The sequence below is a fragment of the Pristiophorus japonicus genome, chromosome 18 (assembly GCF_044704955.1).
Source record: "Pristiophorus japonicus isolate sPriJap1 chromosome 18, sPriJap1.hap1, whole genome shotgun sequence".
NCBI lineage: Eukaryota > Metazoa > Chordata > Chondrichthyes > Pristiophoridae > Pristiophorus > Pristiophorus japonicus.
This window is the reverse complement of record NC_091994.1, coordinates 112,050,952-112,064,075: the sequence shown is the minus strand read 5'-3', so window position 1 is coordinate 112,064,075 and position 13,124 is coordinate 112,050,952. Positions and strand designations below refer to the sequence as shown.

The 13,124-nt window shown below is 46.3% G+C and overlaps 1 protein-coding gene across 6 annotated transcripts in view; it reads right to left on the bottom strand.

Moving 5' to 3' along the window:
* LOC139228971 (tumor necrosis factor receptor superfamily member 14-like) overlaps nucleotides 1-13,124 on the bottom strand; it is an 81,943-nt gene that overhangs the window by 10,497 nt on the left and 58,322 nt on the right. For all 6 annotated transcript variants that reach the window (XM_070860584.1, XM_070860586.1, XM_070860587.1 and 3 more), the window contains exons 10-11: nucleotides 6,533-6,699; nucleotides 5,129-5,154 (exon numbers count right to left, since the gene is read on the bottom strand). In XM_070860584.1, coding sequence (XP_070716685.1) covers nucleotides 5,129-5,154; nucleotides 6,533-6,699 — 193 coding nt within the window. The remainder of the gene's footprint in view (nucleotides 1-5,128; nucleotides 5,155-6,532; nucleotides 6,700-13,124) is intronic.

Here is a 13,124-nt window from a genome sequence, read left to right as displayed (position 1 = left end):
ACCTCTCTGTCTTCCTTTTTCCTCCACTGCCTCTGCTTGATGCCCACTTGCTAACCACCGCCCTGTAAAGTGCTGTGAAAGATCTCGATATGTAATGAGTGTTATAGCAATGTAGGTTATTTTGATATATTGACTGGGAATAAAAGACAGCTCCATCGTTCCCACTTTCAAAATGAAATTGCAGTCTAATGAAAGGGAGTCGGTTAATTGATAATTTGATACATTATAGCCTCTGCATCTGTGAAAGAAAGTCACAGGGCAAGTTTGAGGAGATTTTGTTAAATTAGTCACAAAATGATGTCATCGCTATGAATGTATGTACAGATGGTAAGTTGAAATAAGTTATTCTGATCTTGTGTTGATCAATGGTAAAACCACAATTGGAATATTGTGCGAATTTTGGACACTTCACCCTCAAAAAGATATGAACATACTGGAGAAGGTTCATAGAATAGCAACCAGTGATTCTTGGACCTATAATTCTGAATGATGAAAGATTTCCTGGGGTCATTTTAAATTTTATTGCCAGGTGGACAATATCAGCCCGCTTGGTATAGCCCACTTGATTGGATGAGATGTAAAACAGGGAGCCGATTGCTATTGCCCATACACCACCACCACCCCCCCCCCCCTCCCCCCGAGTCATACGTATTTCTTTGGGGAAAAAACAGTTTGAGGGTGGTGACAGGTGTGGAAAATGGATATCTAAGCAGGCTATTTGATTCGGACAATGAGCACAGGAAACTAATATGTATCAAGCAAGATTATAAGTTAGAAGAAATTTATTTTTCTTCCCTGGTAACAGAAATGTGAAAAACCCCCATGAGAAGTAATTGATGATGTTAATGGAGTCTTTTAAAAAAAACAAAGAGCTGCACAAATATCTGAGTGGGACTGGATAGACTGGCGAGTGATATTTAAAGGGTTGACAGTGGATAGGCAATGGCAGACATTTAAAGATCACATGGATGAACTATAACAATTGTACATCCCTGTCTGGCGTAAAGATAAAAAGGGGAAGGTGGCTCAACCGTGGCTAACAAGGGAAATTAGGGATAATGTTAAATCCAAGGAAGAGGCATATAAATTGGCCAGAAAAAGCAGTAAACCCGAGGATTGGGGGAAATTTAGAATCCAGCAGAGGAGGACTAAGGTTTAATTAGGAGGGGGAAAATAGAGCACGAGAGTAAGCTTGTAGGGAATCTAAAAACTGACTGATGGCAGACCAATTGAACAAATACTTTGGTTCTGTCTTCACTAAGGAAGACATAAATAACCTCCTGAAAATAATAGGGCACGAGGGTCTAGCGAGAAGGAGGAACTGAAGGAAATCCTTATGAGTCAGGAAATTGTGTTAGGGAAATTGATGGGATTGAAGGCCAATAAATCCCCAGGACCTGATAGTCTGCATCCCAGAGTACTTAAGGAAGTGGCCTAGAAATAGTGGATGCACTGGTGGTCATTTTCCAACATTCTATAGACTCTGGATCAGTTCCTATGGATTGGAGGGTAACTAATGTAACCCCACTTTTTAAAAAAGGAGGGAGAGAAAACAGGGAATTATCTGACATCGGTAGTGGGGAAAATGTTGGAATCAATTATTAAAGATGTAATAGCAGCACATTTGGAAAGCAGTGACAGGACCGGTCCAAGTTTATGAAAGGGAGATCATATTTGACAAATCTTCTAGAATTTTTTTGAGGATGTAACTAGTAGAGTGGACAAGGGAGAACCAGTGGATGTGGTGTATTTGGACTTTCAAAAGGCTTTTGACAAGGTCCCACACAAGAGATTAGTGTGCAAAATTAAGGCACATGTTATTTGGGGTAATGCATTGACGTGGATAGAGAACTGGTTGGCAGACAGGAAGCAAAGAGTAGAAATAAACGGGTCCTTTTCAGAATGGCAGGCAGTGACTAGTGGGTACCGCAAGGTTCAGTGCTGGGACCCCAGCTATTTACAATATACATTAATGATTTAGACGAAGGAATTGAATGTAATATCTCCAAGTTTGCAGATGACACTAAGCTGCGTGGCAGTGTGAGCTGTGAGGAAGATGCTAAGAGGCTGCAGGTTAGGTGAGTGGGCAAATGCATGGCAGATGCAGTATAATGTAGTTAAATGTGAGGTTATCCACTTTGGTGGCAAAAACAGGAAGGCAGAATATTATCTGAATGGTGACAGATTAGGAAAAGGGGAGTTGTAACGAGACCTGGGTGTCATGGTACATCAGTCATTGAAAGTTGGCATGCAGGTACAGCAGGCGGTGAAGACGGCAAATGGCATGTTGGCCTGAATAGCGAGAGGATTTGAGTATAGGAGCAGGGAGGTCTTACTGCAGTTGTACAGGGCCTTGGTGAGGCCTCACCTTGAATATGGTGTACAGTTTTGGTCTCCTTACCTGAGGAAGGACATTCTTGCTATTGAGGGAGTGCAGTGAAGGTTCACCAGACTGATTCCTGGGGATAACAGGACTGACATATGAAGAAAGACTGGATTGACTCGCTTATATTCACTGCAATTTAGAAGAATAAGGGGGTGATCTCATAGAAGCAGATAAAATTCTGACGGGATTGGACAGGTTAGATGCAGGAAGAATGTTCCCAATATTGGGGAAGTCCAGAACCAGGGGTCACAGTCTAAGGATAAGGGGTAAGCCATTTAGGACCGAGATGAGGAGAAACTTCTTCACTCAGAAAATTGTGAACCTGTGGAATTCTCTAGTTCGTTAGATATATTCAAAAGGATGTTAGATGTGACCCTTACCGCTAAAGGGATCAAGGGGTATGGAGAGAAAACAGGAATGGGGTACTGAAGTTGCATGATCAGCCATGATCATATTGAATGGTGGCGCAGACTCGAAGGGCCGAATGGCCTACTCCTGCATCTATTTTCTATGTTTCTATGTTTACAGGTGGCGATAGGGACAGGAAGATGGTCAAATACTCCATGTGATACAATGGTTCTTGTGATGTGTGGTAAGTTGGGGGAATATTGTCCACAGTAGTAATGGAGATTAAAGACAATTCTGGAGATGTGTTTGATTATCGTTGAACATCTTACTTATGTAAGACTTTCACTTGAAATTAAAAATATGGCATTGAGTCCAACATAGGGTGGACTGTATATCGTCAATGAAGTGAGCAGGCTCATTGGACTGGTGGTCTTTTTTCTGTTATGTTTTTTGCCGATGTAACAAGTTCAGAATTTATCACAGGAGTAATATTTTTCGTTCTTTAAATGTTTTTCATATGACATGCTGATGAGTCTGAAGCCTGAAAACCCTTCAGGTTTTTTTTCCATGCTCTGCAATTCCACCTACAATGTCCTTTTCCTCTGCCTTAAACCCACACTGTCTCCCATCACCTCATTACTTCTAATACAGCCCAACTGCTGGTAAAAAAACCCCCAATGTTTTTAAATGAAACATGATTTCAACATTCTGTCTCACCTTCAATGTTGCTGAACTAGTCGGGGATTCTATGGATTCTTATTGATCTGGATTCCCTGACCAGAAATCACGCACATATAACGATCACGAGCCAGATGGCATTTGACAAGGTGCCACATAAAAGGTTACTGCACAAGATAAAAGTTCAAGGGGATGGGGTAATATATTAGCATGGATAGAGGATTGGCTAACGAACAGAAACCAGAGAGTTGGGATAAATGGTTCATTCTCGGGTTGGCAATCAGTAACTAGTGGGGTGCCGCAGGGATCAGTGCTGGGACCCCAACTATTTACAATCTACATTAACGACTCAGAAGACAGGACCGAGTGTAACGTAGCCAAGTTTGCGGACGATACAAAGATGGGAGGAAAAGCAATGTGTGAGGAGGACACAAAATCTGCAAAAGGACATAGACAGGCTAAGCAAGTGGGCAAACATTTGACAGATGGAGTATGTTGGAAAGTGTGAGGTCATGCACTTTGGCAGAAAAAAAATCAAAAAGCAAGTTATTATTTAAATGGAGAAAGATTGCAAAGTGCTGCAGTACAGCAGGACCTGGGGGTACTTGTGCATGAAACACAGAAGGATAGCGTGCAGGTACAGCAAGTGATCAGGAAGGCCAATGGAATCTTGGCTTTTATTGCAAAGGGGATGGAGTATAAAAGCAGGGAAGTTTTGCTACAGTTATACAGGGTATTGGTGAGGCCACACCTGGAATACTGCGTGCAGTTTTGGTTTCCATGTTTACGAAAGGATATACTTGCTTTGGAGGCAGTTCAGAGAAGGTTCACTAGGTTGATTCAGGAGATGAGAGGGTTGATTTATGAGGAAAGGTTGAGTAGATTGGGGCTCTACTCATTGGAATTCAGAAGAATGAGAGGTGATCTTATCGAAATGTACAATATTATGAGGGGGCTTGACAAGGTGGATGCAGAGAGAATGTTTCCACTGATGGGGGAGACTAGAACTAGAGGGCATAATCTTAGAATAAGGGGCCGCCCATTTAAAACTAAGATGAGGAGGAATTTCTTCTCTCAGAGGGTTGTAAATCTGTGGAATTCGCTGCCTCAGAAAGCTGTGGAAGCTGGGACATTGAATAAATTTAAGACAGAGATAGACAGTTTCTTAACCGATAAGGGATTAAGGGGTATGGGGAGCGGGCAGGAAAGTGGACCCGAGTCCATGATCGGATTAGCCAAGATCGTACTAAATGGCAGAGCAGACTTGAGGGGCCATACAGCCTATTCCTGCTCCTATTTCTTATGTTCTTATGTCTTATGAGACAAATATCAGATGCAGACTAATGAACAAATGAGGATCAGATTTATATTTCCCCTAATACCCAGCACTGGACATCAGTGACTGCACACTGTATAAGGTCCTCCTCTGTAAGAAAGATTATTTACGAGGGTTGCACCTGAAATACTTAAGGGATTTGCCACGCCTAGCTGTCGGGCTTTTGTCAGCTGTTTTCATCCTTTGTTTGTAACTGGTGAAATAATGCGTCAATGCAGGATAAAAAGAACCAGGATAAAAAATTATGATATAATGCTAAGTTTTTAATTATATTGCAATGTGTTTGTGGAATGTTTTGAACGGTTAAGTTTGCAGAAAATACAATTTTACACACATAACTGCATAACAACGGTGAAATATATATATATATATATATTTACCTCTGCATCGCTTGCTTTCACAGTGCCTGTCAATAAAAGAAAAATCTAAGTAAATTAATAGAAGATTTAAACTAGATTTACTCATGTTTTTGCTTTTAGGAAGGAAAATTAGTGGGACTCCCGCACTGTCTGCTGCCCGACAGCAGAACCACAGCGGGAGGCACAACTGGCCAAAAGAGGCTAAGGTAAGTTTAAAAAAAAATACGTTGTCAGAATTCTTTGTGTGTCAGGAGGATCAGGAGTGCTTCCCCAAGGGTCCGCAAAGAGTCCTTGGGCCTCCTAGGCCTGGCATCCCCCGATCGAAAGCTCACCCTCTTCTACACCCCACCCCGATCGCATCTGCACCCCCCGATCATATCTGCACCCACTGATCCTTGATCATATCTGCACTCCACCGATCCTCGATTGTATCTGCAACCCCCCCCCCGATCCCTGATCCTATCTGGTCCCCCCCCCCGATCCCTGATCCTATCTGGTCCCCCCCGATCCCCAATCGCACCAACAACCCTCGATCTCATCTGCACCTTTCAATCCCCAATCGCACCTACACCCCCCGATCCCCAATAGTACCTGCATCCCTCCGATGTCATCTGCACCCACCAATCCCTGATTGCACCTGCACGACCCCGATCTCCAATCTCATCTGCACCCCCTGATCCCTGATCCTATCTGCACCCCGCCAGATCATTGATCGCACCTGCACTCCTCCGATCACCGTCGTATCTGGACCTCCCCAAACCCCAATTGCGTCTGTAGCCCTCTGATCCCCGATTGCACCTGCAGCCCCCCATCACACCTGCATTCCCGATCCACAATCGTATCAGCACTGCCCCCCTGATCCTCGATCACACCGCCGCCCCCCCACCTTTTTCCAATTGCATCAGCGCTCCCACTAGCTGCTGGGTACTGTTCCCATGGTTTCCCTCTTGTGGCCTCCTGCCGCCAAATTTCCACTGCAGTCTGCTGGCCAGGTACTGGATCTCGCTGGGTATCGGGTGGGACTCCGGGAACTTTTATGTTAATGAGGCCCTACTGCCAAGATCGGCAGGCCCTCCACATCCTCGGACTCTCTGGGTGCGCTGCCCGCTTTGGGGCTCATGCTCACCATTGCCCCGTCCCTTTTAAAATGGGGGCCACTACTTCCATCTGCACTTTAAGTTGAACCCAATTAAACAGAACAACAATCGGACTGAGACCTCATGTACAGACAGGGCAATGGTCACATAACGCGCATGGCCCAAGTTTAATACAAGATTCTTAAAGCAACAGTGTCACAGTGGTTTGACAGCAGTAAACTGTTGGGAAAAAAAGGAAGATTATATGCAATCTGACTGAAAAAACACGAATATGGAAAACCATACTGGAGCAGAAAGATGCACGCAGTAAATCCAACGAATCACATACCTACACGTGTCCTACAATATTTCCACCAAATGAAAACACCAGCTCCAGCTATAATGATCACAAGCAATATAGGCACAAGTACAACTGCCACATTAGCCTTTTTTTCACACACCACATCAGAAGTAGGGCTCCCAGGTTTAACCTTGTTTTGTTTTTGTTTATCACATCTGGGCAAAATGCAGAAAAAATAATCAGCACAAACACTACAATAATTGCTACAAGTATAATTATAACAAATCTGTTACAATGTTATTGAAATCTTATTCTAAGCCCAGCAGAGTTTGCGTTAAACCCACTGTTAGTATTACAGGACATGAATGATAGCCGATCCATTTTATTTAACCAAAATAAATATTGGCTAGGACACTGGAAAGAACTCCCCTGCACCTCTTTGAAAGAGTGCCATGGGATCTTTACTTCCACCTCAGTTTAACAGCTCTCCCTCAGCACTTCACTGACGTGTCAGCCTAAATTTTTGTACTCAAGTTTCTGGAGTGGGACTTGAACCACAACCTTCTGACTCAGGTGAGAGATGCTTCCACGGAGCCACAGCTAACACTATTTTAAATAAACAATTTTTGTTTTCAAGTAGCTTCAGAAGGGATGAGGATAAGTTATTATTGAAACAAAACCGTAGAAATGAGCTCTGCTGAAAGATCAGACTGAAATGTTAACATTTCTTTTCCTCTCTGCTGATCAATCTGTTGTGCACTTCAGATATTTTCTGTTTCTAAACCTTAAAATACACGAGGTCAGAAATGCCTGCTGGTGATAATATCAGACAAGCACTAAATGATTTTGTATGGTATTCCTGTATCACCAGGATACAGGAATTTCTATTCCATAGAAAGAGATATCAGGAGAGATAACCAAAAGCTTGGTCAAAGCAGTAGGTTTTATGGAGTATCTTAAAAGGGAGAGAGAGAAACAGTGAGGCAGAGAAGCTTAGGGAGTGAATGCCAGCATTGGGGCCTAGGCAGCTGAAAATACGGCCATCAATGGTGGAATGATTAAAATCAGGGATGCGCAAGAGGCCAGCACTGGAGAAGCGCAGAGATCGCAAAGGCTTGTAAGACTGGAGGAAGTTACAGAGACAGGAAGGGGCAAGGCCATGGAGGGGTTTGAAAACAAGGATGAGAATTTTAAAATTGAGGTGTTGCTGGACTGGGAGCCAATGTAGATCAGCAAGCACAAGGGTGATGGGTGAACGGGACTTGGTGCGAATTCAGATACAGGCAGCAGAGTTTTGGATGAGCACAAGTTTATGGAGGCTGGAAGATGGAAGCCTGGCCAGAAGAGCATTGGAACAGTCAAGTCTAGAGCAACCAAAGACATTGATAAGGGTTTCAGCAGCAGATGAGCCCAGGCAGGGACTGAACCGGGCAATGTTACAGGGGTAGAAAGCAGGCAGTCTTGGTGATGGAGCGGATATGTGGTGTGAAACTCATCTCGGAGTCAAACACAACACCTAAGTTGTGAGCAGTCTGGACTCAGACAGTTGCCAGGGAGAGAGATGGAATCGGTGGCCAAGGAAAGGAGTTTGTGATGGGGACCGATGACAATGGCTTGAGAGGGGTGATAATGGCAGATTTGAATGGGAGGGGGACAGTACCTGAGGAGAGGGAAACCATTATCAGCTAACATGGGAGGAAGGAAAGTTGGATGATCAGCAGCTTAGTGGGATATGGTCGAGGGAGGAGGAGGAGGTGGGTCTCATGTACAAGATGAGCTCGGAGAGGGCATGAGGAGATTAGGAGAGAAACTAGAGAAAGATGCAAGTTCAGGGCTAGGGCAGGGGAAACCTTAGAGGAAACTTTGACCAGGTGGACTAAGGAAAGTGAGGGAAGCTGAATTTGGGATATAGGGCCCAAATTTCCCCGTGATTTGCACTGTTTTTTTGGGTGTAATTTGATTTTTCTGGTTTATCTTTTTAGTTGCAAAAATGGCCATTTAATTTGCGCTAGTGTAAGTGAGTTAGTTAGGTTTTTTGTTAGGTCAGTTTTTTTTTCCCCAAAAGGGGGCGTTCCCAGCCACTTACACCATTTATGCCAAGTTGGCCAGAAAAAAGTTTTACTAAACTTGTCATGTATCCTACATGGCTAATGTTTGTACTATCACAAGGCACAGAGGGCACAGTGGGAGACTTGTAGGTTACCTGTACAGGTGTGCCTGGCCTAGTATAAAGGCAGGCCACCAGGTGTGATCCTCACTCTGGAGTTATCAATAAAGGACTAAGGTCACTACAGTTCAAGTACAACACATGTACTTGTCTCATGGAGTCATTATCAGAGCATTCAAGGACATAACAATTGGCAACGAGATTACGGACTTTCACGCGAAAATGGCTACCCTTGGTATGTTGCAGCAGTTCGCCGATGATGATGATTGGGACGCCTTTGTGGAGAGGCTCGATCATTTCTTCACAGCAAACGACCTGGCAGGAGACAACCCGGCCACACTGGTTGGCAAGTGCAGAGCTATCCGGCTAACCAGTTGTGGGCCCACCGTCTAGGGCCTCATCAGGGACTTGCTGGCACCAGTGAAGAAACGACCAAAACATACGAGGAGCTCTTAACACTGATCCATGAGCAACTCAAGCCCAAGGAGAGCATCCTCACAGCCAGATACTGGTTCTACATCCACCGACGGCCCGAAGGCCATGAACTCATTGAATGGCGGTGCAGGCTCGAAGGGCCGAATGGCCTACTCCTGCACGAATTTTCTAAATCGGGAAATACGCTGCAGACCTCAGGAGGCTGGCGGCACCGTGTGATTTCGGCGACCATCTCACCAAAGCGCTGCGGGACATTTTTGTCATTGGAATTGGCCATGAAGGCCTTTTTCATAAGCTACTGTCGGCGGATACCACAGTCACACTGCAGAAGGCCACCTCTGGGAGCCAGGCATTCATGACCTCGATCTGCGGCTCTAGGCAGATGACTCACCCTTAGGACTCAAACCCGGCAAGTATTGTGCACAGAATGCCGCCTTTTAAAGGCTGGTCTGTAGAATGCGAACCTTCTCAGGGAAGAGAGAACAGGCCCCCTGAGTCCCTTAACTCAGAGTCCGCTGAGGGGGGCTAATCGAGTAGCTCCATGCTGGCGTTGTGGAGGGAATTACAGGGCTCACAAGTGCCATTTTAAAGACTATGTATGCAAAGGCTGCAGCACAAAGGGCCACCTCCAGCGAATGTGTAAGAGAAATATGACTCACTGTGTCGATGAAGAGTCTGCAGATGGCCATGAATCCAGTGCGGATTATGAAACGATAGGCAGAGAGGCAGCTCAGCCCCACTACGAGGTATATAGCATGTTTACCTGCACCACAGAGTGTTCCCCGTTGAGGATGGAAGTTGAGATAGATGGCATTCCAGTCTTCATGGAAGTGGACATGGCGGCGAGCCAGTCAGTAATGAATCAAGAAGCCTTTGAGAGGCTATGGGACAATCAAGCTGAATGACCCAAGTTGGTCATGGATCAGGCAAAGCTGCGTACCTACACCGATTAACTTATCCCAGTCGTTGGTAGTGCGGATGTTAAGGTACTCCATGATGGTGCGGTGCACAAGTTACCTCTGTGGATTGTTGCAGGTGATGGACCAACGCTACTCGGAAGTGGTGGATGGAGAAGATCCATTGGAAGGAGGAAGACGTCACCCTCCAGCAATCGACGTCCTTTGCGCTCAGAGGCAAAACAAGCCCTCACCTGAGGTTGGATCCGGCACCTGAGAGCAAACCAGCACAGCACCCGAGGCACAGATTGCCCAGCACGACTGCGAGGAGATGATCCAGCTGGGACGACCCAAGCGTACCTTCCAAGCTCCAGTGGCAGGACTCCTGAGAAAGAAAATCGGATCCAGAGGCGACTTCCCAGCTTCGGAGGTAGAACCCAGGGAGAAGAGGATCATAGCAGTTGACATCGTGGATGGAGAAAAGATGGCGCCCGAACCACGAGGTGATGCGCTGAAGAAAAAGATGGCGGCGGCCAGACCACGAGGTGCAGCGCTGATGGAGCAACACGTGGCATCAAACAGAGAAGAGGATTGGGGTAAAGAAAGCCAGGCTCTCTTAAAAGGAGGCCTGCAATCCACCACACTTAAAAAAGGGACAGTTCCACACACTCAAGCAATGTAATAGCAACTGTGAGTTAGAGATAAAATGTGTAACTGATGATCAGAATTGTGTACATGCAACAAGCAAGGAAAAATCGCGCGAGGGAGCTACAGGGTATTCACAATAAGTAATGAAACATTGTGCGATGTAGGATTTCAACTGCACACAGTCAATGCAGCGGGCAAACACCCATCGGGAGCACACAGGTCCAGCAAGCTACACAACGCTGTAGCCTGCGTCCCTGGGACCAGAGTTATGCACCATGGAGTGTGGCCACAAGCAGCCAATACATACGAGCTTCAGAGCAAGCGATCTCAGGAGGGCAAAGGCACCAGTATTGATACCCTGCCCCTGATCGGCTCCGCCTCTCAGGCACCCGATGTCACCAACAGTCGCAAACCTGAAAGAGCAAACTGCGCTAAGGCGCAGCCCCCATCGCCACCAAGGCTATATCCGGGAACGAAGGTTCACCCACAACAGTCCTCCCAAAGGGGACCGGGACCAGCCAGGATCCCAAACCAAACAATGCCCAGGCTAACGAGTCAGCAGTTCCCTGTGCACTGCTAGACGACAGCTCATCAGGGAGCAGTAGTGACTCAAGGCGCAAAGAAAGGACAGGGAGGTCACAGGCATCTGTGAACGTGCCTGACGCGAGGAGCAACGGCAACAGCCCCAAGAGCAGGCAACTTGAGCCAACCAGGTTCCCACTGCCAGCACTGGGCACCACGCTGCCACCAGACTGCCTGGACACCATCCAGCAGTTCTGGAACTAGCTTGTCCTTACGCACCGGTTATCGATCCCCAGTACGTATCGATAATGTATTTATGTACCTCACCAGTCTAACATACTTGTCTCACAACTGAACCACAAATGTAATGCAAATTTGTTTTTCTGGACTTGAATGTATATGAATACAATGAGCCTCCGGCATAATCTATATGTGGGGGTGGGGGGTGGAGAATGGAGTGGTCAGGGACACACACAAACAGCAACCACCAGCACTCTACTGCCAATAAAACACCAACCACTTACCCAAGATTAAAACATTGAAACAACCTGCCAAGGGTCAACCAGATAGAGCTAAGCCCAGAGCAGAGTCAATGCAGAGGCGATTTGCACTAAAGGCTTGGGGGAGAGTGATGTCATGTATCCAACATGGCTACTGTTTGTACTATCACAAGGTGTGCCACCAGAGGGCACAGCAGTGGGAGACTTGTAGGTTACCTCTACAGGTGTGCCTGGCCTAGTATAAAAGGCAGGCCACCAGGTGTGATCCTCACTCTGGAGTTATCAATAAAGGACTAAGGTCACTACAGTTCAAGTACAGCACATTGCCTTGTGGAGTCATTATCAGAGCATCCAAGGACATAACAAAACTAACTTAGGGCAGCGTATGTGTCCACTTTTGTCAGCATAGAAAGACCTTACTTACAGTTAAGGAATCGGTGCAAGTAACAACATTTCAAGCACCATCCAAGCATCAAACAAAGCACAAGCAGTAATAACCATTCAAGAATAAAGAAGTGAAGTAAAGAATTAAATTAACAAATAAAAGTACTGAATCAAATCCTATCTTAAACTGAACTATGCAGCAGCTGGCCGTGTGGGAGTCCGTTCAGCCAGGGCAAGGTGCGGGACACCGGCAAGTCCTTCGGCGAGGGCAAGAATCGGGAGGAGAACGCGGCATACTGGGGCTGCAGGAGGGAGGAGTATCAACGGAGAACGTGGTAGGCTGGTGGCGGGGGGGGAGGAGTATCAATGGAGAATGCGGCAGGCTGGTGGGGGTCACATGACTGAAGGGGCGAGGGGGAGAGAACAAAAGACCTTTGGGTTTCTTACTTTGTTTGGGGAGTGAGGAGAGCTGGGCTGTGCCAATTGCCAATGTTATTGCCCCACTGAGCATGCGCGAATGCTGCAACGCGCATGCGTGTGCTGCCGGCACTCCCACAGGCACTCGGATCAGACACCCCCACCCCCGTCGGCTCTTCGTGGCCAGCACGGACCTAGCTCCGCTTCCTCTCTGTGTTCTGTGCCACGCCACCTCGACAGACGGCGCGAGAATCGGCCATAATTGCAAGTCTTTTTTTTGGCGCGGCCTTTGCTGTACAATGTGGGCAGGGGCCCGGAGGTGCGCAGTTTGTGAGGAAATTTGGGCCCATAGGGAGGAAGTTTCAGAGGATAGGTCTCATGCTACTGAAAGCTCTGCCACCAAGGGCGAGGTAAAAGGAGGGAGATACTTTATGGACATACGAGTTGTCAGCATTCCCATTCCACCTGCGTTAAAACCAGAAGTGGGTGGGTTGGAGTCGGGAATCAGATTTTTAACACTTTAACCTCCCACGCAACCCTAACCCGTCCATTTTTGGGGGTTCAAAATTCCCCCCCAATTTAAACTGACATTTTTTCAAAATGTATACAAAATTGTTATGCAAGAAAAGTTGGTTAGTTATTCCTGCTACGCAGAGTGTGAATTACAGGAA